Below are 27,226 nucleotides of genomic sequence, written 5' to 3'. Positions count from 1 at the left end.
TACTTACATTTCTCTCATTACTCATCCTACAATTTTATTCATTTTGCCAGTTACTGATTGCAATCCTAAGAAATTTTACTACTAACAGTAAAAATAAGTCGTTTGTGGGTTTAAAAAATTACTGTTCAATTTAGCCCTGAAATAAGAAATAGGAAACTAGGTATAAGCATTGGAACTAAGATAGGAGCACTGGCATTTGCGGATGACGTGGTGTTAGTTTCCAATGACAGAGATGAACTGATGGAGATGACAGGAATATTAATAGACAAAACCCGGTCAATAGGACTAGAAATTAACGACGCTAAGACAAAGTTGATTTATTTTAGGCGAGGAAATAATGATAGAGAAGATTTGGAAATACTGAACTATAAATTCGAACAGGTTGAAAGATTCAAATACCTCGGAGCAATAGTTAATTCAAAGAGTAATGAACTAATAGAAATCCAAAATAGAATAAATTTGGCAAATAGAAGCATGTACGCATTAAATAGTATTTTAAAATCAAAATTACTGTCTTACAAAACAAAATTAAGAATATATAAGACTGTTATAAGACCAGTTCTTCTTTATGGAGCAGAGACATGGATTATAGATAAACAGGCAGAAAAGAAATTGGTTACATTCGAGAATAAAATTTTGAGGAAAATTTTCGGACCTATTACAGATGGAGATGGATGGAGAATCAGGCACAACCAAGAAATCAGAGAGATGTTTCAATCTCCAGACGTTGTAGGAGAAGCAAAGAGCAGGAGACTTCGGTGGGCAGGCCATGTGATGAGAAGGGAGGATGATAAACTGATTAAAGAGGTTTGGAAACACAATCCAGTTGGAAGAAGACCTCGAGGTAGACCCAAAAATCGCTGGAAGGACCAGGTGGAGGACTTGCGGAAATTGAGAGCGGGTCAGGGGGATTGTGAAGACAGGGAGAGATGGAGGCAGCTGGTTGGCGAGGCCAAATACCACCTAGGGTATCCATGGCCATGGGAGTAAGAGTAAAACATTAATCTGGATTTATTTTAAATTAAGTTATCAGTTTTTGTCTTGAACTTGTTTACGGCCGTGAGATTTAAATGTATCAGTTCTGTTTATAAGGTTTGTGTAAACACAGGCTTGACTATTAAGATTTTGTTTGTTCACTTCTTAATTGGTTACACAATTTAAAATGCAGCCCAAAAAAAATTCTTAAAAAGGTTTTAATTTCCAAGGCTCTACGTTTTTCACAGCCAAAATAGAGTTATCACTTCAAAGATTCAATTAAATAAGATGTTCTGTAAATAAACAGCCAATATAGAAAAAGGGGTGGTGACAACCTACACACAAGCCCTACACTTAATACATACAATACTTTAAGACATAAAAGCCCTACACTTAAAATAAAGCAACAATATTTTTCGTACAAAATTAAGAATATACAACATTAACATAACTAAAAAAATGGGTAACATATATATTACTTCAGTCTGATTTAGAACTCAGGCTTCTCAATCTTCTTGACTGCTTGATGCCTGCAATAATAACAAATTAGATTACATTGGTTGAACTGCCTGTGTAATTGGTGTTATTCTATTGTGTTGTATCTAATTTTCAAATGGATGGCCTATATAAAAAATAAATACGGGGAATGTAATTTTAAAATATTTCTTGATATTTTTAATTTGACACAGAAACTAAACCCTTATGGGTAAAAATGTATGGGTTGTTTTCATCCAAAAATGTAATATCAAACATAAAATATTAAAATTAACTTATAAATAACATTGTAGCTCTCAGCTTTAAAAAATGAAAGTAATAATTAGGATCTTTGTGCAAGAGCAAAAATGCTGATTCTTTTGTTTAGTACAACTTTTATATTCTGTTCATACAGGAGACTCGAAATTACAAGGTGACGAGACTCACTCAGACTAATTCTGAACATCATACATTATTGTTACAATAAACAGAATATTTTATAAAATTGTACATAATTGTTATTACAATAATATTAACAATAATTAATGGAATGATATAAATAAATGAAAAAAAAATATTCCATTTTGTTATAATGAGGTACAAGAAAACTCATTTGGATATTAACATAAACTAATATTTACTACAATAAAATTCACACAGTTTATACACCACAAGGAATTACAATAAATTAGTATTGTTGACAAAAATATGTTTAAAATTTCAATTTAACCAGTTCAAATATGAATTATAGCATTATAAGTAAATGTGAATGACTTATTTCCGGAGATGCAACTTGTAAATTGTAAACTGGCCAATGTTCCTAGATAATTTATTTGTCTAAACGTATTGTGCTGCCAGCAAAACTGATTGAGATTCTTGACCCATGTTTAAGTTTATGGTTTTCCAAAGACTCCTGCTGAGTGTGATGTCACTGATAGTATAACAAAATGTAGGACATAACATTGTCATGTAGTTTCACTTTAGTTTCAGTTAAACCATTTCAAATTCATGAGCTGGTCCACAACTATTTTACACTCCTATGTACATGGCAGGTTGAAAAGTCTTTGTAAATTTAGAGAAATTGTATAACTGGTAGGTAATTTTCAGTTAGTAGTTCTTGGAGGAATTGGAATCAACTATCAGCCATGTCGAGTTTGGTTAGCATCAAGAAAGCTAAGTGATTAAAAAACAAATTATATTAACCTTACTTACATTTCTCTCATTACTCATCCTACAATCTTATTCATTTTGCCAGTTACTGATTGCAATCCTAAGAAATTTTACTACTAACAGTAAAAATAAGTCGTTTGTGGGTTTAAAAAACCGACAACTAAAACCTGTGCCTAAAACAGTCTCAAAACCTACCTGTTACATGGGGGGGGGGCATAGTAGTTCTATAATAATAACAACTATAAAAATTAGTAACAAGCAATAAAACTACAAGGGTTGTGTTTTTTCAACATCCAATCTTACGTTAACAGGCAAATGGCAGGTCCACAATGTGTGCAGTAGTCAATCGCGCATCTTCCCCGCTACAACATTTGTCACTCCCGAATTAACCCTTTCCTGCCCATAGGCTCCGTATGGATTCAGTTTCTTTCTGATTTTCTAGAGCTAACATCTGAAATATTACAGATTTTTAACTCTGGGGACGGGTAAATTTTATGTTTGGGTGGGAAAATGATTTTTTTCATGTTGGCAGACCTGTAAATTCTCAAAAGAAATGGTTTTGTTCAGCTGAACTCACAGCTACTACATCAACTGCTGGATTCATCATTTTCAGAGATAAGTTAGAATTATTTACTATTGTTATGGAAACTGGGAAAAATATAATGATGTTGCCTAGGTTTTCACAAATGTATTTACTTACATAAAATTAAGATAAGTGGTATAATCTATTGTAAAACACCCAAAGTATAATTGAATCCGTATGGATTCTATAGGCATGACAAGTTCATTGTTTTATGGTAGTGAAGTTCTTCCTATGCCTGTAAGTGCCATATGGATTCAGTTATTTTGTTCAAACGTCATGGTTCCTGCTGTACCTGTCTGTAGGTGCCATATGGATTCAATTTAATTTAGACCAGTAAACCTGTGACTAGTGTGTAACTGTGTATATTGCAATCTGTAATAATTTTGACTAATATTGTAAATAATACATTGTTTATGAAAATACAAAATGTTATTGTTATTATTCTCCTATGTATCTACCAGTTTTTTTGTAAATTAGTGCCATATGGCACCTATGGGAAAATAATAGTGTAGTGACAAAGTAATTGATATTGGATACTTGTGTTCCTACAGAATCCATATGGACACAGTTTCCTAAATGTTTAAATTGTAATGGATTTTCAAAATAATTAATTAAAAGTGTTTATTCAAAGTATAAATAAAAGCATTTTTACAGAAAATATTTTTTTTTCTTACTTTTTCATAATTTGGGCATGAAATTGTGCGCTGAGCTGCAGTTGCATAAATATGGCTGCCTCTATTGATTCTCCCACAAAATGTGAATTGAGGGGTGTTAATTGTTTCCTGCAATCAGGAAGGAATAGTGCAGCAGAAATCCATTGGAGTGTGCCGTGTTTACAGAGAAAAGATTATGAGTGATGGTGTTGTGTGTGAATGGTGTCGAAAGTTTGAAGATGGATGAATAACAAATTCAAGGAATGTCAAAGCTGAAGCCACTTGGCGACTTTTGTGGGTGTCAGTCAATATCTTTTGCACCCCGCGAGCGCAAATTGTTTAAATGTTCTGTAACAACAGAGTAAAGATATCTTGCGATTTCTCAAAATTCTAAATAAAATAAAACTTACTATGAACTCACAGTTTTAGATGAGCACTTTGTCAACTCATTTAACAAGGCTGTCTGTAGTGATGGCATATCAGTTCGGCCATCTTTAAACTTTCAACACTATTCACGCACAATACCATCACTCATATATTTTTTCCAAAATATGTCACAATCTCCGATAGATTTCTGCTGCACTATTCCTTCCTGCTTGCAAGAAACAAATAGCACTTCTCAATTCACATTTGGCGGGAGAATCAATAAAGGCAGAGCCATGTTTATGTAACTCCAGCTCAGTGCAAAATGGCTACTTGAACTTGGCAATGACAAATGTAGTGAGGAAGATACATGATCGACTACTGCACACTCCGCGGACCTGCCACTTATCTAGCCTCATAGAAATCGGAAGTTGAAAAAAATAGTGGTCCTCGTAGTTAACAACAGAAAGTTGAAATAGTATAAGTTTTAAAATAAATAATATTAAAATCAACGGTTATGAAACGTATTTAATATCAAATTATTTGGAAGGGATGTAAACATTTAAACAGCATTGAATGAAGAAAATGTGAGGGGACGTTGAAATATAAACATAAATGTTAATAAAAAATCAGTAATTTCAATTTTCAACTAGCTAGAAGTGGTCTAACCATTTACAAAGATTAACCCCCTAAGTGCTGGCCATATTTCACATATGCAAGAAATGCCAAGGCGTTATTTTGCCATAATGCACACTTTTACTTAAAACACTTTAACATTTTTATTTTTCAATATCAAGTTTTATTTTTTTATTATCTAGTTCATATTATTGTTATTTTACTTCAAATTAACTGTACAATTATGAGTGTACTCAAAACTATATTTGCTTTACAAAAAAAAAAATAAGTACATAAAACTTTAAAAAAATTATTGACTACATAATCTTAAATTTAAGATCTGATGCTTAAATTTGGATGGGTATAATATTCTACATCTATTTTAAAGTAAAAAATTGGCAACCTATCTTTCTTCAAATTGAAAATACAGCAAAATTTAAAATTTTCAACAACATCTAGATTTGCAAACTTGTTACAAGCTTTTGTTTTATATATACTGTACTGGTTTTGTTTTATATATAGTTTTGCTCAATAAGTATCTTTACTTTAGAATAAAATCAAACTTACTATCATATATTTACTTCAGAACTATATGTACACTATTTCCACAGACAAAACAAAAAACTTTGTGTTTTGAGCACTAAAGCTAGTTGCTGAACTCTCTTTTCAGATTTCTTGCAGAAGTACCTAGTTTATTTCCTTAATTTTTATACACTACTGGAATATAATAAAACATAATAACATATAAATGGTATAATTGTATTATATTATTAACTCCACAATGTAGGGCTATCTTTCAAACTAGTATAAAAATTGGAAACTAAAACCCTAAAAAAAAAATTATTTTACATACACATGGTGTCGGCATTAAGCCATCTTCAGCGTACATTGAATAACCTCCCTAAAATAAATAGGTAAACATATACATATGAACCATTTAAACAGATGTTAGATTTATAGTGTCACAGTCATAACTTTAAATCAGTGTTCACTATGTAATATTTTAATTTTTTCAATAGTTGGATTTATTTTGTTTTAGATTTATATTTAGAATATGTTGAGGATCATTACTATAATTTAGATAAATATGCAATTTTTCTTTATTTTACATGTATGTAAAATAAAATTTACAAAAAAAAAAAGATTTTGTTCACTATTTTTAATACTGAGTATAATAGTAATCTAGAATCAGGTTACAATTAGGCAAAACATAGACAGACAAGGCCGTCTGCACTGATTCTAGACCAGACCACCTGTGAGCTTTGAAATTTAAGGTCACAACGTCCAGACATGAGGTATTTTGGTTAACCATGCAGCCTGTATGCTTAATAAAGCTGAGCATCCATACTATACGGACATTGGCTTTTTAAAAATGAAAACTGCCAATGTCCATTCTGTACAGAACGTTATTTAACATTTGGAAATAAAAAGTAAATTAAATGACTATATTGTACTCGCTGCTAGATATGAGAATAAAGCATTTCTAGACACACAAACAACTTTGATTTCTAGGTACAAAATATTCAGCAGTTTATAAATAAATGCTATTTCTATGAATATCACAATGATAATCAATATTAAGAATATTGTATGATCACAATAACTAGCTTACCTCTACAGAGCTGCGGCTAATAACAACGTCACCATCTTCTGAATTAACCAGTGAAAATTCATTTTCATTGGTGAGAATGAGGAGGCACTGGAAAGCCATGGCAAAACTGAGGTCTTCTCTGGTACGGTAGTGAAGTGCATCTGTGTTACACAGTTTGGAGTACACATCTTTTAACATAACTCCTTGACTAGATGTTCCTTCTTTACTTGGAGGCGTATTTTCCTGGAAATTGAATTGAACTCTGTTAGAACCAAGATAAGAGCTGTCACTGAATATGATCTATCATCAGCAAACAACTAAAGGGGTATTCCAATCATTAAGACTTTGTTTATTATTTTCATCCTCCTTAACCCAGATATGCCTGAATTATTTTTTTTTAATTTTTTTTAATTCTACAGTTTTTTTATACTATAAATGTATTCTTCAACACATTTTAACTAATAATTGTAAAAAATTTCATCGTCGTTTAGTAAATAATGGGTGGCCTATATATAGGACAGTAGGAAAAATATGAGTGAAATGCTAAAATATTCCAAAAATGCTTTTTATTTTTAGAAGGGTTACATTTACATTGGATATATATGTTTTATGTACTTAATTCAACTGTGTTTTTAACAAAGATATATAAAACAAGCTTAAATAAAATTTTTAGTAAGTGCATTTGTAGTTTATGGCTTTGTGTGGTAATCAATAAAAACATTTAGTATGAAGACCAACATCACACTTTTGGCATCTGGTAGTGCACTTGGCATGGCAATGCCCACATCTCGTTTGCTTTTCCTGAGGAACAACAAGGTGGTCCAATCTGTCCAAACCTGGAGTCCACTTTTGATTGTTTCGATGGCGTCCAGCCTTTGACGCGCACCCTTTACCAAATGTTTCTAGCAGGTTACAGGCAAGTCTGCGTCTGAAAGACAAGTGGTCAAGGTTCCCTCCCGCATGGCGGTGAAGTTGCCAGGCATTTTGTTCTGCACTGTCAATGCAGTCACAGATCAGAGGGGAAATACCACTTCTTACCTCTGATTTGGATTCGGTACAGGCTCATATTTTGATCGCACCGGTCCACTCCGCCCATTTTTTTGTTGTACTGGTGTATGAGGTTTGGTTGAGGGATGAAAGCATGTTTCTTGGCTTTAAGTGAAAAGCGTTTTACCTGATGTATGGGTTGTACACCAACAGCATTTGAAACAACAGTGACAATACTGTTGTCATTCCATCTTGCAATAATTAAATTTTCATCACATACTTTTCGTATTCAAAAGTTCCCTTTCTTTCTTTTTCAAATCTTTACTATCAGTCAGTGGGCACTTTGCTATTCTGTTCTCTCTCACCGTACCAATAGCTCTTATATTCTTTTGGGACAGTTTCTCAAACAAAGGTAGACCAGAAAAAAAATTATCAAAATACAAGAAGTACAGGGAAATCACCATTCTTCTTCAGAACATCACAGTACTGCAAAACAACACTGGCACCAAGGCCCAAGTGTTCATACTGAGGGTCCAAGGTGTGGCTGCTCCCTTGGTAGGGGTCTTTCCAAACTACATAGCATTGGGTGTAGCACCAACCCAAATTTTGTAACCATAGCGAAATAGGTTTGTTTCTGATGAATTGTTTCAAACCCATGCCTCCCAAAATATGGGACCATAGACTCATCAACTGAGTGGTGTTCCTCATGTGGTGCGTAATCAAAAAATGTTTTGTTCAATGCATCAAACAATGGACGTACTTTTGCATACTTGTCATCAGCATTGAGGTTGTCATTATCACAAACATGCAAATTTGACATAATAAACTCAATCTGTCTCTAGAAATTGCATTTACAACTAATTCATTGCGAGTGTCCAAAGCTGTTTCCCAAAACATTCGTCTTCGAGGTAATGGAACATAACCACTCAACAACAATACTCCTATGAAACATTTCATTTTCATCGACAGTTACATCACCTAAACGGTTATGTAATGCCGCATAATACGATTTGTTTTCTCAACTAATAAATCTACAATATCATCATCGAAAATACAGAAAAACTGTTCCATTGGTGTTAATTTTTGTTGTACTTCCTGTCTATTACTCCAAATAGTATCATCTAGTTTTAGGTCCTCTTTGACCCATTTGTACTGCTTTTTAGTGAATGGCTTACTAACCTTTTTTGCTGGTTTCTCTTCAGTGAAATTCTGAATTCGTCTTACTTTTTTATTTGGTGGCTGTGCTATGTCCATCTTCGCTGAACTAGAGGGTAAGGTTGGTTGTGATAAAGAAGGATCCTCTTCATCTTTGTTGTCACTCAGTTCAATATTCTTGGGAAACTTCAGCCGGGGCCAATAGTTTGGTTTCCTGGAAGATGATGGATTGAAGTCATGTCCTCATCCCAGAATCCTCATCAGTGACATCATCATTTGCATTGATTGGTGGCTGAATATATACGCCAATTTCTTCATCAGGTGGCACTTGGATCTCTTCATCTTCTAGCATCGTCAAAATTTCATGAAGGTTCAAGTTCCTAAAAAATTCAAAGTACGATAAATAACAAGGGTTTTTCAGAATTTTTTATAAAATAACTGTAAAAAATTGTATTGATGCTTAAAACAAAAAGTTTAACCCAATTACTAAGTCACGACTTGAAATACAAGGGTCGAAACTCATTTGAGAGTGGGAAGCATTATTGTTGTACATATGCCTACTGGACTACATGTAGGACGGGGCCAATTCCAAACATAACCTATAAACGGTCCTGAATTTAGAACGGTCACATTTCAAGATAAATGTAATAACTAGTTAGTCAGTTATTAGGAAATGTACTTAAATAGGTTTAAAACTACGAAATAATAGTATTGTACTTACTTTTCGCACATGGCGCAGAGCTCATGAAGTTGATTGGAAATCCTAAATTTGTAAACTAGTCTAAAGAAACAAACTAGTTGAAGCATTCACTTGATTGTTGCTCAGATGCATTCAGTAGCTCTTACTGAAGACAGCAACCACCCTGCCACCTGTTGGAAAAAAGCTGGAAACTACTTCAGAAGTAAGCTTTATGGAGAACACTACAAGTGTCCTAAATATAGGTCACTAGGCATATCTGGGTTAATAAAATAAATGAAATACACAAACCAAACTGTCATTGAATAAAAAGTTATACAATACGCAATTTATTACAAAAACTCCATCCTTTATATAATATTGAATCTCTTAAAGTTTATTTAAGTAATATTTACCATCAAACAATACTCTGAGCTGTTAATTTAGCAAACATTGGAATTAAGGACTGGCATTATCAATGAATCAATGTATTACATTGTATCAAAACAGTAGGCATATTAACTTAGCTATGGTGGTAGGGGTTAATTCAATGTGAATGTTGAATTTAGCTCCAGTTCACTTCCTCTTAGTGCAGTGTTTGGAATCTAGTGCTGTCACAGACTAGACTCCTGGAACCTGGAGTCATGTTCGTCTGAAGAGATTGAAAAGATTTGGTAACGAAGAAGCTCAAAATGAACTCTTTACATTGATTTGAGATCTGCTATTTAAAAATGTTAAGCTTATGTTACGATCTATGATAAAATTATTTACAAATTCTAAGGCATAGTTATCAGATATACTGTAGTATTTTTTAAATTCGATTTTGTGACTGTCTTAACAAAATATTTATTACAAGAGTTAGAATCAATAACTATATCTTGAAAGGATAACAGTATGTCTGATATTAGCGATTGTTATATGTTACAAAATGTATATCACAACGGTTCGAGGACTGACATCTATTCCCTTCATCAGGTAAAAAAATATTTTCATACAATGTTATACATTTTATAACATATAACTATCCCAAAAGTCCAAAATCCTATTATCCTTTCAATCCTTCCATTGTCAATAAAAACCTTCAAATAAAGAACTATATCTTAGTATCCAGTTCTATTGTATGCTTAAGTTTTAATAATATTCTAAGCAGCCTTATATTTTTTAGACAAACTTTTAATATAACTGTCATTTACTATTTTTTGTTTGCTTGAGCAATTTGATTACATATTTTTTAGCTACCAAACAATAAATGTTATAGATAATTTCATTACCCCTGATATTTTTAAACCTATCATATAAAGTAAGAATTTGATTTCTTTCAAGCCAAATTAACAACTGTAATACTGTATTTAACCCTTACGCCAAGTGCAGCGGTGACGATTTATCGTAACCAACTATATTTGCAAGAAATGCGGTGCTCTACCAAATCCAAATTTCGTTGCTAGCGGAATGCGAGAAATATATTTTTAAATATATTTATCACTGTCACCTATTTTAAGCTCCTTCATTTTTATCACTGTGTCTTTCGATATGTCAACATTACATCGTATATACCTAACAACTTTCCTTTCTGTAATGTTTGGAAAATACATGTATCCAACACGAAAAAAAAAATAAAGATAAGAAATAAATATTAACACAGCGCTACCGTGGGACAGACTGTGGTCCAGTATTGCGGATCAGAGGTTTGTGGTGAATGGACTTTCGGTACATGACAATGATTTCACCGATATACAAGGTCGGTCCATCTGATACTTCATCAAATACTTTCATATATGAACTCTACTTAATTCATTTATCCTTGGGGGAGGGGGCAGCAAGCCTAAGAGTACCACGCTACTTTAAAGTAATTTGCAGAGATTCAGGGAAATGAATCAATATATTTAAAAGTACAAGTCTACCTTCTTTCAAACACTAGAAATGGTAGATTATAAAATAAGCTCCCAAAATATATGGATATATTTACATTTATAGAAAATCTATTTATGTAAAACAACACAAAGTATGTCATATAATAAAATATAATTAGCGATCGCCTGTTTCCCACTGAGCAGCTAACGTCAGCGCATAGAACCAGCAGACACGATGGTCTTTATAAATATAGGCATAGAAATATAAACATCAATTGAAATATTATTTATAAAACACAGTATTTTGTTACTATAGGTTCCTAAATAGTTTTTATACACCAAGAACTACAAAAACACGTTTTACCAATCAGCAATTTGCGTATTCCCAATAGTTTTTGTCCACAAATAGGCGGAGTAGACTCTCGAAGATGTGTAAAAAAACAAAAAAGAAAACAAACTAATTCTAGCAAAAATATTTTTTTTTAACTACAGTAGTGTGTTAATTTGGTTATACAATCTACATTTTTCATATGGAAAGCACAAAAAAAGTTTTAACAATTGGTAATTTGCGTACTGCCAATCAGTAGTCGTTCGCGAATAGAATTATTCTTGGATTTGAGATTCAGCTTCCCGATATTAGTAGGACATTTTGAAATCGTGATTTTTCAAGTGTATTTAAGCATTTCTGTTGGTATCAGAATGGAGTGAAAAGAGCCGCGATATCGAGTGTTGGAAACGATCCATCCCTAGTAAAGATTGCGGGAACATTATTATAATTCACACATATTCACGCATGTTCCCCGGAGTCCAAAATTCATGCATCAATGCACGCTTTTCAAGATTTTCATCGTTAGTGGTAGCCCTGCGAAAGGAATATATGTCCCACTGACGTCTAATACATGAATAATGCATCAGAAAGTTATCTACTACGGAATTTACCGAAGTGCGGTTAATTTAACTTATTCGCGATCTGTAGAATAAGTACATAGAAACCAGTACAGAATAGTACCTTCTACAGTTGCACCCAGAATACGAACACAATTAATGTTATCAATTACTGCCTCCTAAATATTTTGTGTTAGCCTTTACGATAATGCAAGAATAAAATTACCCTATCACGACAACACAACTACAAAGTAAATAAATGCACGAAAGGCTGTGGTTCGTCACAACGTGTTCGTTAGACTATAGTCATGTACTACGAAACAACATGGCATAAGACCCGTTATACACATAGAACTATTTGGTTTGAACAGTTTGAATCATCTGACTGATGTGATCGTCATTTATAATATCTTTTTTGTTCTTTTTTATATCCTTTTTTTTAGGGTTCTTATTGTCTGGCCATTGTAAATCTTATCACAATCCTCACAGTTAATTTTGTAAAATCCATTGTTATTTTCATCTAAATCTTTTTATTCTTTGAATTTACAATTAGATTATTTATATAATTTGTTGTGCAAAATGTTATGTTCATGTCAACATGTTTTATAAATACTTTTTTATTTATTTATAAAATGGACCATAACTCATGGATTGCCAGTTTCATTTTTCTTCTTGTTCACTTTTTTAAGTAGTTCTTGATGTTTTTGATAAATTCCTCATATGTATTTTTAATAAACCGTTAATTAATTTAGTTAAAATAATATACATTGAAAGCTGCTATACTTTTTATATTTCTTAGTTCTGTGCATTATTACTAAGGTTTTGTAAGTAATATATTAATATTTATTTTATTTTACTTCTAACTATACAAATATTGTATTAAGTTTTACTCAGCTGATAATTATTTTAAACTGTAAAATATTTATACTATTTTGAAATGTTGATTTACACCTGATCTATGATGTCAAAAGGCCTCGTACGAAAATATTAAAATTATTGGATAATTGTGAGTTTTATCTTATAAAATAATAGAAAATAGTTGTTTCTAATAAGAAGAGTTCCTCCTTCAATGAAAGAAAGTGATGCTATGTTATGATATCACGGTCACATCCAAGCCACGACTAAAATGCGTTTACAATGACAAAAAATTTCACAAGTTTTGTGCCTGACTGTACAAATTTTGTCTAAACGGGTGCAAAAATATTCCAATTATTGGATAATTATGAGTTTTCCCTTATAAAATCACTTTCTTTATTTTAACCTGTGTAATCTGAAGACCAATCGGAACGTGTATGAGGAGCACTCGTTCATAGACCAACCGAGGCCTTGGCCGTAATACGAGCAGTAAGCGGTGAGCGTTGGATTGAGTTAAAGTTTAATGTTTGTGTTGTATATATGGGGAAAACTCAGACACTAGTTATGACAGATAGTAGCAGGGTGTAACCACACAATGCCACTTAAACGCTGCCTATTCTAAACAATAAATAAAAAAAACCCGTTTGTTGTCACTATACTTTACCTCTTAATGTGTACCACTTGTTTAGTGCTGAAGTTCTGAACGATCGGTCGGCCGATTTAAAATTGTCCAATGCATTGTTAGTTAAGTTTTAAAGGGAGGGGGGGGGGTTGGCTTACCACAGCACAGGAGTAGAACTAACCAAAATATACTCCACTACATTAGCAGAACCTCAGATGAAGCTCATGAACATATATCGATCTTCATTAACAATTTCACAACCCATGTCGCGTAAAATACAATGTTTCGAGATTAATCACTTATTGATTCAAGGAGCTGTCGAATTAAGTCTTGGTTTTATAAGTTCTTGGAAACGGAAAAACTGTTTTTGAAATTTTCCTGGTCAGTTAAATTCCCAATTTTCCTGGTCGGGTTGGCCACCCAGTTTTACTTTTACTTCCTTAATTTTACAGCATTCATCAAATAAATTTGTCATTAAAGAAAAAAGTCATCTGGTTTTGCCCAGTTTATTTGTGAAAATTTATTTTAAAATTTGGAAATGCTGTAGGGCTTACATTTCTAGTATTTCTGATTAACCTACAATTATCACTATGTTTTAATTCAGAATATCTATAAAACTGTGCAAATAACCCAGCAAGATTAGATATATGAGATTGACTTACACTAAGATCAATCAGATCACTAGCAATATTTGTATTTATGTTGTCCAAACATGCGACCTCTGGATGTTTCTTCATTAAGCCAGTATGTGTTAAAAGATCAGATTGCACCTGTTATTTCAAAGTTAGTATTAGAACAAAACATTTCTAAATTCATTGTTCAAATTCAATAATTTCATTTATAAAAATTTCCTAACAACATAATATGAAATGTATAAAGAAAATTCTTTCTCCTAAAGCCAATGCTGAATAATCGTCAATACATACTACAAATATATAACAATTTAATACTACTACTTAAAAATTAGTCATCATAGTAAATCTAGTTTACTCTTGATTGACTGAATATTTAAATAGAAAATGCTAAAAGATGCAGACGAAAGTCCCACATTTGCTGGTGTCCCTCTAGATTAACAGAAGGTTCCAGTTTATAGAAGTGTAAATGTATTTTACATTTAAACCAATCTAATAATTGTTTTAATTTAAATAAAATATATTCAACACATATTATTAACCCAATAACAGGTTTTGCAGAGTTAATTAATCTCTGACTTGTGATTAAAGGACACTGATAAAATAATTTGTCATGCAACAATGACCTGTTTTCATTTTAATTTTCGACGAGTGGCAATTCAACGAGGGGAAAAACGATGGAATACATAACACATATTTAACCCAATAACAGGTTTTGCAGAGTTAATTAATCTCTGACTTGTGATTAAAGGACACCGATAAAATAATTTGTCATGCACAATGACCTGTTTTCATTTTAATTTTCGACGAGTGGCAATTCAACGAGGGGAAAAACGATGGAATACATAATAGTATGTAATTTACTGTTTTGCAGTGATATGGTGTAGGCGTGTTGATTGGTTTACAAAGCATAACGTACAACGAAAATCGTGTTAATGTGCGATTGCAATGTAGGTTTGTGCACTGCTTCTTGCTTGAAGGTTTTCCATAATGAAAAACTACTAAAAATGGCATTCACAAACGAGTGTGTGTAAATAATGTATATCATGTGTGCAAGTGTTTCACCTCAATTTTCATTCATCGTACCTAAGTACGGTTCATATCCCTAAGTCACATTCTACAAATAAAACAGCCAAAAAGTACAGTTTTAGCTTAAAAAAATATTTTATTTTTGCTGTAATTAAAATGGACCAATAAATAAAACTAATCATTTTTCAATTTACAGAGAGACATTAAGGAGTTAATGTGTTCAATTGTAAATACCTATAAAAATTTCTTTTAAATTTGCAAATATCAGAAAAGTCAAAACATTTTTTAATAACGTAATATTATGTACAAAAAAATCTAAAACTACTTTGAAAACTAATACAAAACGTATTTGGTAAGTACCGTTTTAGAAAAAACTAGTAAGTCAATTTTATTCTTACATATATTATTTTAAATATATTGGCCTCGCTGTGGAGAACTATCTTCATTCAACAAATGTTGGACTAAAACTAGCACAGGACTAGTAATATACTTGCACAGGTGAGTGAATTAGGCTATATCGCTATTGGCTGTAGCTTAATCCAATCCGTCTGATTAATCAGCAATCGATATGACTGCCAAGTTTTTGTTAATCTGCATAATCTTTTATCTTGAAGTTATTTTCCTTGTTAATTATTTTTAGGGTTTCTCTTATTATTTTTGGATAGTGATATAGAATTTTAGCAAGTAATTTTCTTTGGTAAAAGTTTATTGGACGTTTTGTTCGGTTCTGCTAAGGCAGATTTTGTCCATATCTTGATATTTTGAGTGCCTAATGTGTTCACAAACTCATTAAACTCTCCGATGTAGAGAGAGCCACACAACTTCATGGCATTTCATAGACACCAGCTTAACACAGTGGAATTTTGTCCTTTACTGGTCTAAAACAGTTCTTATTATGTATTTCAAAAATTTGTTCTTTTATCAGTTGTTCTTTGGATGTAAAGAAATTCAGCCGATTTTGAATTTTGATTGAAATGTGACACATTCTGATACTTAACTTTTGTAATGATTTCACATAATCTACATAGTGAACCTATAACTTCAGTTTCCTTCCAGTGCTATCTTCTCAAAATATACATAGCGGTTCTGCTACAGGTGATAATGGGGACCTCATTACCGCTTCGTCAGTTTGCTTATAGAAATTACAGTCAAAACAACAAATATGTTGACTGAAGAAGTAACTAAGAAATAAAATGCAGTTAGTCACGTTTTGACTATAAATATAATTTATTCCATACCATCTTATTCTATTTAGGCCTTTATGTTTGATAGTACAGTGCTTCTGTGTCATTGTTACATGTCTTAAATGAATACAAATCACTTAAAGAATGTCTAGGACCAGGGCTGTCACACCCTAATCTTATACTGGGCTTTAACAGAACATGTTAGTATATTAATCTGTTCCTGTAACTACTTATTAATATCTTAACATTCTAAAACTTATTTAATTTTGATACTACCTTCTTTTAATTGTGAAATAAATTTAAGTAAAATTGTTACTTATGATATGTGTCTTAAAAATCAAGGAAATTTAGAAAAAATTACTTTAAGGATATAATATACAGTGCATGCACACACACGCCGTTTTTTTAGAACTACAATATTTTACAAACATACTGTATTTTCTCACCTGATCCTCCATGGCTTCAAGAATAATATTTAGCATAACACTCTTCAAGTGCTGCATATCAACCCTGTTCGGTCTTACCACATATTTGATAGGGTCAAATTTAACCTGTAAAAAATATATATAAAATTATTACATTATATTTTATGATACAGTGGAGTAACTAGTCTAGGATTCTCAATATAAAAAAATAATTCAATTTCATGCTGTTAGTAATTTCAATAACAAATATTTCTTCATCTCCCTCAGGCAGAAATAATAAATCTGTACAACAGAAATTACCATAATCTGATGGGCACTCAAAACAAAAATTGATTTTATGGTTTTCCAAATAAAAAATGTCTGAGAAAACATCAGGACCGATAAATGTATAAAGACGGACATGGTCTTTCTGCAAATTATAAAAGGGCAACATTTTAAGAATTTGTGAACACTGAAGGATATGTTTTTTCAAAACTGAAATGAGCCAATGTAAGTACAAGTCCTTCTAAAAAGAGCTCAATGGTTCAAGGAACTATAGGGTTTTAGAGCGAATAACAAGTGACTGACTGTAAAATTAAAAATAAAAGAATGTTTTTTTTTAACTATGTGATGAAATTGTAAGTGTGGATGAGACTTTACAATGAGTGGAAAGACACACTTTTTTGACTCACAGAGGGAAATGAATGGGAGATATTTTCAATGCTGTTCAAAATTGACATTTTACAAGTGTTTGCCTTTTAAAACCTTAAAACCATTGAAAAGCACAAACTGGAGATAAGCTAGAACATTTGAGCCTTTAGTCATTGGAAAAAAAACACCAAATATTTTAAAACTTTTAAAATCTTCCAACAGATTACATGTATAACAGGAAAACAGTTTTACTTAAAACCTAGCGCCTAGCTTAAAATTACTGACATAGAAATAAAAAAGAAGAGAAATATTAACATGCCAGTGAAAGTAAAAGTAAAAAAGTTTTGCCTTCTTCAAAGTAGAGAACCTTGTAATGAAAAATTCTCCAATAGCATAAAATCTTAATGGACCCCTTGAGATTCGTGTTATTGAAAACTTCTTCTCTTGTGAAGGTTAACCCTTCCAGGGTCAACTTACTGTAGCCTTAGATTGCCTATTATTCATGTGTTGGGGTAAAAAAAATTTTTTGACCAAAACTACTCAATTTGATTTTAAATTGCTTACCTGTCATGGAAAAATGGAAATCTATCCATAAATAATTTTTCCCGCCTTTTTTTGTGTGACAGACCAGTATGCGTATATAAGCGTGATTGACTCTTCCACGAATTGACACGTGTATATAAATATAATTGATGTTTAGGTTTAGCGTAATAAATACATTTTATGATTGAAAATTAGTCTGTATTACATGATTAGGGTTAACATACAAAACAAATAAAGTAAAAACTAATCATATGACAAAGGAGATTTATCACTGTCCATTCACATAGTCCTCCATGGTATGGTAAGCTTCGAAACAGCTATCTGGGTGAAGGAACGGTTTGAGACACGTTTTACAAAAATAGATAGTTTCTTTTCGCAGATTTTTTTGTAGCAGACATGGCATTGATGACCCTTTGCGTCTCTTCCCAAGAGATGAAGTTTTCCGTCTAGCCGTGGTTCTCTGGCTTCGGCAGTTGGTGGTCTTCCAGGTCTTCTCTTTTCAGGGTGATTGAAATTAGCAGCAACACGATCAGATACAAGCTGTTCAATCAGTTTTAGTCTGAAGTTCTTGTGCGTAATGGGCACTTTTCCACAAGCTGTTTGTTTTTCTTTACACAGAATATAGGAATTTACAACTCCTACCTCAAGTATCCAAAAAAACATTTTTCGGTACCATTTCCGGCTGCGGTGCATGAACTGATAGTTGGCTACAAAGTGATCGCTCCTGTCAACACCGCCCATATGTTTATTGTAATCAATTATGCAGTTTGGTTTCATTATTGGGGGCTGGTCAGGAAATCTACTTGGAACTGGTGTCATGTCTTTTTTACTGGCCTTGTGTTTTGTAGTCAACATTGTAACAGGTCTCTTATCTTTCCAACAAAGAACAGCGACATTTTTCTTTCTAAATGCTTGAAGGTCTCCACTTTACATCTTTTTAGTTTGCAGTACCAGCTTCGTGCGAAAAATGTAAGTTCCAGAAATACAATAAAAATGTCTGTTGAGAGAAAACATCTCCAAAAAATTGCATTCGATCAACCCATTTGACAGAAAAATAATCTTTCATTGCAGTCCTAGGATGAATACCCATATTCAAAATCACTCCTAGTAAAGCTTTTAGGTCTGTTACTTTCATGTCAGTCCAGTTTTTGAACCGACTTTTGGGGCTGGTAACTCCAGCTCTGCGATTATTAGCAAACAAGTTTGTTTCTTTGCATATTTCATCCAACAGTATTTCGTCGAAAAATAAACCAAAGTACTCTAAGGGAGTGGTATTTTCATCAAAGCTTTCTGGTAATACAGGTCCATTGTCATCATGTGTAATGTCAACCCACACGTCAGGAGTGTCATCATTGTCAAAACTGTTATCACCCACCACATCACTTTGTTCCCCATTTGTTCCACTAGCGGCATCGGCAACAGATCCTTCATCCCCACTTCCTTCGGTTGCACTCAATGTTCCTATCCCCTCTAGTCCACTCCCATTATCCTCATCAACGTCCATGTCTTCATCACCATTAGACTCATAACAAAAATCACCTTCTGATACTGACCTGTCAAGCCAGTCAATTATGTCACGATCGTCCGGGTTGCGCGCCATTATGCAATACAGCAACACAAAGACAACCGTTCAGTACGCAGGGTGCAGAGCAACTGAGAACAGAGAGACAAAGAGGCAGGTAGCCGAAAATGACCTTGACTTGCCGCTAAAACCCCTCCCCCCACCAATCAGCCCGAGCCATTACGCCACACCCTTCCCCCACCTTACTGCCACTAAACTACTTCACTCAATAACTACAGAACTGATTGCGAATTTACTTTTAGGAGTACAACTGGGTGGGATGTATGAATAAAATATTCATGACTTATTCTAGGGCAACGTACATTATAAATTTCATCTACATCAATTCAATAGGTATGACCAAGTATGAAACAGTCTAACAACTTCAGTTCAGTACGCCAAGTGGAGAGCGACTCAGTAAACAAAGAGGCAACCGACAATGACCTTCATTCAGTTGCCGCTAAAGCCCCTCCCCCCCAAGCAGCTCAAGCCACTCCGGCACCACCCCCCCTCCAACCATACTGCCGCCAAACTACTTATATTACGTTCCCGATTAGCTGGAATAGCTGACAACTGCAAACAATAAGGATATTCGAAAACATGATTATGCATATATACACGCATTTGATGCTTGGCCAAAATAAGTGTATACGTAAATATACGCATATGACCCCCGGGAACAGTTAAGTTAGGCGTATATAACCGTCATTGACCCAGGAAGGGTTAACTCTATTGTACATAAACATCTTGGGAAAGTATATAGTGGCAGTTGTATTTTTAGATTTTATATATAAAGGGTAATTAGCACTTGGTGGTTAAAAAAATATTAGGTTATTGTACATATTATTTGGTATAAAACAGTGGCTTTGTTGAAAATACACTTTGCTCAAGGCTTCTGTTTTAATATTGGAACGAACATGTTTGCAATAAGAAAATAGCAAGGTGTACATAACATCTTGCAATCTATTCGTAATTTTGAGACTTTACAAACAGATTACAGAGTTTTACTAACTCAAATAAAAACAAAAAACTACTAACAAATTAAAACTGCTCACTTTGAAGAAAAACAGATACAAAATATATCATACAAAATTGTAAAACAAACAATGAAACCTTTTTTAAAACTATAATGAAGTGGAGAAGTATAAATATTTTAGTGATTATAGCTCATAACAAATACCTTATAAATATTTTTGCCATTACAACATCACGGTTGTTGAGAAAGATAGTAATTTTGAGTAATAAAAACACCATACAAAAACAGAAAATTTGAAGACTACAGGATGACAGGTTATTAAAATTCCTGAGATGAAGACCTACGAAGAGAGGTTGCCTTCTAACTAAAAATTTAAATGTAGTCTTCATTTAAAGTTACAACAATGAAATAGTAACAAACAAACATAGCAAGAATTTTAGCTGAGGTTTTTCAGGGTGGCCAGTCAAAACCTCTTTTCAAATTCCCGGTTTTTCCCCCGTTGGAAAATATCCGATTCTCTAGTATATTTTCAAACCAAATAAACAACTGTAATACTGTATTTAACCCTTACGTCGAGTTCAAACGTGACGGTTAATTGTCACCAGCTGTATTTGCAAAGAATGCCACAAAGCTTTGGTGCTCTAGCACTTTGTTGCTAGCGATATCCGAGAAATTCAATGCTGATTTATCGCTATCACCTATTTCAAGCTCCTTAGTTCTAATTCTTGTGTCTTTCGATGTGTCAACGAATCATCGTGCATACCTAATAACTTCCCTATCTGTGATATTTGGAAAATACATATATCCAATACGGAATAAACAAAGACAACATATAAATACCAAAACAGCACTACCGTGGGATAGACTGCTGTCCTGCATTGCGGTTCAGAGATCTGCGGAGGACGAACTTCGAAGCACTGCCGATCAGTAGTCATCAGGGAATACATTTCTTTGGATTCGAGATTCAGCATCCCCATATAAGTAGTATATTTAGAAATAGTGATTTTCAAGCGTATTTAAGCACTTCTGTTGGTATCGGAATCGAGTAGAAAGAGCCCTGTTATCGAGTATTAGATGATCCATCTCTACAAAAATTCCAGGGACACTATACAAATTCATGCATTTTTCCCAGAGTCCAAAATTCATGAGTAATGCACACTTTTCCAAATTCTCATCGTTGGCAGTAGCCCTGGTTAAAGTGCTGTGAAAGTATCGTGGTTCTTAATATATATCACACTGATGGCCCATACATGAAGAATGCATCAGAAAGTTATCTGCTACGGAAGTTACCGAAGTGCGGTTAGTTTGCAACCTGTAGAATAAGTACATAAAAACCAGTACAGTACAGTACTTTCTACAGTTACACCCAGAATACGAGCACAATTAATGTTATCAATTACTGGCTCCTCAATAATTTGTGTTAGCCTTTACGATAATGCAAGAATAGAATCACCCCATCACACAAAATACAACTACAAACTAAATAAACCCACGAAAGGCTGTGGTCCATGAGATGTTCGTTAGATTATAGTCATGGAATACAAAACAACATGACACAAGGCTCCTTATACATGTTGGACTATTTAGTTTGAATAGTTCAAACCATCCGACCGATCGTCACTTGTGCGGGGAAGTCGTTCTGGTAAATAGTTAATCTTAGAACGTAAGGGATTTCCAGCCGTTGTCCAACCAATCCCGCTCTGACGACGACTCTGACGTGTGTGTTTGATTCGGTCGGCTGGCCGACTGCCGTCTATAGACTGGTGACAACATAAGATGTGTTTACACTGGCAAGTAAAGTTGCGAGAGTATTTGCACAACTACTGTCACATAATGTGAACAAGATAAGCAATTTTACTCACGAGTCATAAGTATTTGTACAACTTGCTATAGTTGTATTGCTGGTTGTTCCGAGAGTCAATACGAAGTCTGTTTACACATGACAGTGATGTCTCAGCAATGTTTTTTTTAATAGTCAATAGTCGATACTGATCTCCAGTTCTTGCACACAACTGTCCGACACTGGTTGCGGCAGCGCTCGCGAGAGCTCTTGCACCCGATTTTTACAGTCGGACACAAAACTTTCAATTTTTTGCCAGTGTAAACGCAGTTTATTCGAAGTTTGGATGTGACCGTGAGATCAAAACATAACATCACTTTGTTTTAACCTGTGTAATCCGATGACCAATCGGAATGTATGCAAGGAGCAATCATTCATAAACCAACCGAGGTAAGCGGTGGGCACTGGATCGAGCAGCGACTTAAACTTTAATGTTTGTGTTGTACATATGGGGAACACTCACGACAGACGTGAGCAGCAGGGCGGTACCACACGATGCCGCTTATCTGCTGCTAATTCTAAACAATAAATGTTTCTCCTGCCGCTCAGCCCTCAGTTCATTCTGTCATTGCTGTGCAATATGTCGGACGCAAATGTGCCTTTTTGGGCGTTATTTGTTATAGCTTACCCACTATTTTCTTCTCCAAATAAGATCTGGTAAAAATTCAACTGAAATTCTGGTGTACTAAAAAAACCGGGTATGTCAAACATATATTATTGAACAAACCAAACTATTAAGCCCGTTTATAGCCCTACTTTACGACTGAATAATACTTAAATATATAAAACCCGTTTGTATCGCAGTCACTACCGCATCTTGCAAAAGATATTTAGCAAGATTTTAATCCAGAATTTGTATTTCTTATTTCAGTTATCTTAAGCCCATAATTTCATTTTTAGAATATAATGACAATGAAAATGAGTAATTATTTAGGAAATACACGATTGTAGTGAAAATGATATTGAACAAATTATAGAAACTATCATAAAGAATAATGAAATCGTATAAATATTTATTACTTTAATATTTAGAAGTCAGTGATCATTGTAATATGTGAAATGTTAAAAATATTACAGTAATAAATATAAAACTAATAGAAAATTTAATAATCTTTTTATGTTAAAGAATTTTCTGTCTCATATTATTTAAAAAAAAAAAATTAATATTACCAAACATACTTTTTCAATATATATATTCACAGCCCGTTATAAGTAGTTAAGCTGTCGGTCAGTCCCCCGACTGCCTTAACATTTATTTTTTATTTTAATATTAAAATATCAATAAAACTTTGTTTGCACCAAATTGAAAAATTTTTTGCCCTTCACTTATTTTCTAAAACAATGTAAAATATTTAAGCAATCAAATTTTAAATATTACCATAGTGCAGGCTTATTTAGGTTATACAAAATGCACAATACGGTGAGAGTTGTGACAGAAATTAATGATACAAAAGTAAGAATAGGAATAATTTTGTTACAAACCGCATTTAACAGATATACACTCCACATGATCACATTTTATCTTTTTTCCGTCTATAAAAAGTGTTATTAAGTGGTTCGTTGATATTGCTGTGTACTTTCTAGATGTAATTGGAAAACAAAGTTTTATGCTTGCTATTTTATACCTTTTTTAGAAAAACATGTACTAGTAAGTCTAATATGAAATTATATTAAGAAAGCTGCTTTTTATGGATTGTAAAGTTTTTCTCTGGTGATTTAGAAAATTTATGCCTGTCAAATTTTCTTTAGAAATTCAGTTCAGAGTTTCCAGTCATTGTCTTGCATATGAGGGACATCAACACAATTAAAATTCAAATTTTGGTTATGATCAGTGTATAAATATTCCAGATAATCCATCTTACAGTTATTGACACCACCAAAATGACTGTACACTACGCTAAACTCCAGAGTCATTTTTGACCCTGCTCTGGCCAGGCATTTATAAACTGCCCATAACATGTGAAAATTAAACCCTAGACTTTAGCTGAAACTAGGGTTTCATAGATCTGTGACTGCCAAACACGTGCAGATGGTTCAAGTTCTGGGTCTGAGATAGACCAATTCTAAACTCATTCATTTATCACTCCAGCTTAGACCTGCCTAAGGTTTAAATGAGGTCTAATGAAATCAGAACATCTTTTTGTGGGAAATGCACTGCGGTTGTGATATTTAAACAATGTTCATTGGTCTATACCAAGTACTATTTTTTTCAGTTTAGTTAAGAAGTTACAAAGGTGTGATGGTTGACTAGTGCTGTACATTATAATGGAATATGTGGATGATGTGGAAATGCACTGCGGTTGTGATATTTAAACAATGTTCATTGCTCTATACCAAATAATAATTTTTTTCAGTTTAGTTAGGAAGTTACAAAGGTGTGATGGGTGACTAGTGCTTTACATTATAATGGGATATGTGGATGATTTGGATTACGGTGTAGCTAGAACTCCTCACATACATAAGTCCACATTTACAATTGCAACCCATTTAGTGATTTTGGCTGATGATGATTATTAAAAAACATATTCAGACTTTCAAAAAGCTATGTTCATAAATTAATTGTACAACAGTTAATTATACATCTCTTATACCCAGGAGTTCCTGACTCCAGGTTCACAATAGTATCCCCCACATAGTAAAGGGTAATTGCCTTACATATCTTTTCTGATGGCTGTCTCAACAAAGAAACTGTAAATGTATTATGTTTTCCCAAGTCAATGGTTTGTGAAAATATTCTTGAAGTATTTTATTTGTTTTAAATCAAAAGCCAAATTAAAATACAGTAGGACCTTGATATATCGAACCTCAATATATCGAATTCCTCGATAAATCGAAGTTTTGTAATTCCCCTTGAATGTCCCATTTACTTCAATGCTAATTTTACGTCTACATATCGAAGATTTCAAGTAAATAACCTCAATATATCGAATTTTCGCCAATAATTTTGCCTATTTTTTACCTCTATATATCGAAGTTTTCTTATAATTACCTCAACATTTCGAAGTTTCAGTTTATCAACGAAACGAACTTTAGTACTGTATTGTCGTGTTGTGCAAACAAACAACCATCAAAGTAGAGTAGGTACCGTATTTTTCATGTCGAGACTTGAAACCCCCACCACCGACACTCCTTTGTTTTCTGTAGACGCCAGTGGTGGATCACCACTCCACCCTCAGTTTAATTTGGACGTTACCGCGATTAGTGCGAGTTGAGGTTATCTTAGTGAATTATTGTGCGTGGCAGATTTTCAACTGTGATACTGTTTTGTTTAAAAGTGCGATGGCAAAACGGAAAACTTTATCTTATAACTTTAAGATAAAGTTAAACTTATAGAGACTGTGGACGCCGGGAATAAGAAAAAAAGTGACATTGCAAAGGAGTTTGGTATACCAGCGAATACTCTCTCGACCATATTGAAAAATAGAGAAAAATATGAACGCCAAGGAACTTCGTGCAAGAGAATGAAAGGATCCGAATTCAAGGACGTAGATGAAAGTGTTTATCAGTGGTTAAAACAGTGCCGTGATAAAAACCTTCCTGTAAGTGGCCCAATTTTAAAAGAACAAGCAGCACAGTTTGCTGCGCAATTAAATAAACCTGACTTTCGAGCAAGCAACGGTTGGCTCCAAAACTTTAAAAAAAGAAATGAAGTAATTTTCAAAAAGGTGACTGGCGAAAGTGCGAGTGTCGATGACAATGTTTGCACAGAATGGTCGCAAAAACTGCCTGATCTTGTCAAGGGATACAAACCTGATGATATTTTTAATGCCGACGAAACAGGTCTTTTTTACCAGTGTCTTCCTGACAAAACTTTAACTTTTAAAGGTGACACTTGCCACGGAGGTAAGAATAGTAAACAAAGAGTTACATTGCTGCTTGGAACAAATCAAATTGGCACCGTGAAGCTTAAACCATTGATGATAGGAAAATCTAAAAATCCAAGGTGTTTCAAAGGGGTTCAAAGCTTTCCAATGGACTACACATCAAAACAAAAAGTCATGGATGAACTCAGGGGTTTTTGAGAAATGGCTAACGGACTTGGACAGACAAATGAAGAAAAAAATACTCTTGTTTATTGACAACACTACTGCTCACGGTGACATCCCAAAAATGAAAAACGTAAAAATCGAGTTCTTACCTCCAAACACCACATCCAAGCTACAGCCATTGGATCAAGGAATAATTAAGAACTTTAAAGTTCATTACCGGAAGGAAGTTGTACGCCTCTTCCTTCGTGACCTCGAGGACAAGAACCCTACAAAAATAAGCATACTTGATGCAATGTGGATGGCTTCTAAGGCGTGGAACAATGTTACCGAAAATACTATAAAGAACTGCTTCAAGAAAAGTGGCTTTAAACAGCAAGTTGACGAAGAAAAGGAAAGTGTTGTAGAAGACTGTTCAATTGTTGAAACGGATAACGGTGAACTTGCTAGTCCTGTACTGTGGAGACAAGTGACTCAGGCCCTTACTTTGAAAGGGCTGTCTTTCGAAGACTTTGTGGCTGTCGATGACGAGCTTGCTACTTGCGGCCAATTAAGCGATGCAGACATTATTGCATCCGTTTCCAATGACACGAGTGTAGAAGACAGTGTAGTCGAGGACGGTGAGGATGATGACGACAACGAAGTCGAAACTCCTGACCCCACCCTTCGCGATGCCCGGTGTGCCATCAACACGTTGCGAAATTTCCTCCAAAAGAAGACGTCTATGGATGACAAAATAATCCAGTCTTTATCCATTTTAGACGACGCGTTGGACAAAGTTACTTTCACAGGTAGTCAAACTACAATTTCAGATTTTTTTTAACAACAGTAAATAAGTTTTGCAAACTCTTTATAACATGTACGTAAGCCTATATTACAGTAGCATTTTAAACATTTAAAATACAGTACAGTAGAACTGTATTTCAGACTTGTGTATTTATACTGTACAACATAACTTTTTAAGAC

At 33.7% G+C, this 27,226-nt stretch overlaps 1 protein-coding gene across 7 annotated transcripts in view; it reads right to left on the bottom strand.

Moving 5' to 3' along the window:
• The window catches only part of LOC124369058 (condensin complex subunit 2-like), a 122,751-nt gene that overhangs the window by 1,612 nt on the left and 93,913 nt on the right, over positions 1-27,226 (bottom strand). For 6 of the 7 annotated variants that reach the window (XM_046826767.1, XM_046826765.1, XM_046826761.1 and 3 more), the window contains 4 exons: positions 16,746-16,850; positions 14,117-14,224; positions 6,446-6,667; positions 1,455-1,505 (listed from right to left, as the gene is read on the bottom strand). In XM_046826767.1, coding sequence (XP_046682723.1) covers positions 1,482-1,505; positions 6,446-6,667; positions 14,117-14,224; positions 16,746-16,850 — 459 coding nt within the window. In that variant the 3' untranslated portion in view covers positions 1,455-1,481. The remainder of the gene's footprint in view (positions 1-1,454; positions 1,506-6,445; positions 6,668-14,116; positions 14,225-16,745; positions 16,851-27,226) is intronic. The other variant, XM_046826768.1, reaches the window with a different exon arrangement.

The sequence above is a fragment of the Homalodisca vitripennis genome, chromosome X (genome assembly GCF_021130785.1).
Source record: "Homalodisca vitripennis isolate AUS2020 chromosome X, UT_GWSS_2.1, whole genome shotgun sequence".
Lineage (NCBI taxonomy): Eukaryota > Metazoa > Arthropoda > Insecta > Hemiptera > Cicadellidae > Homalodisca > Homalodisca vitripennis.
Note: the sequence above shows the minus strand (reverse complement) of the source record. Positions and strands in the feature narration are given on the sequence as shown.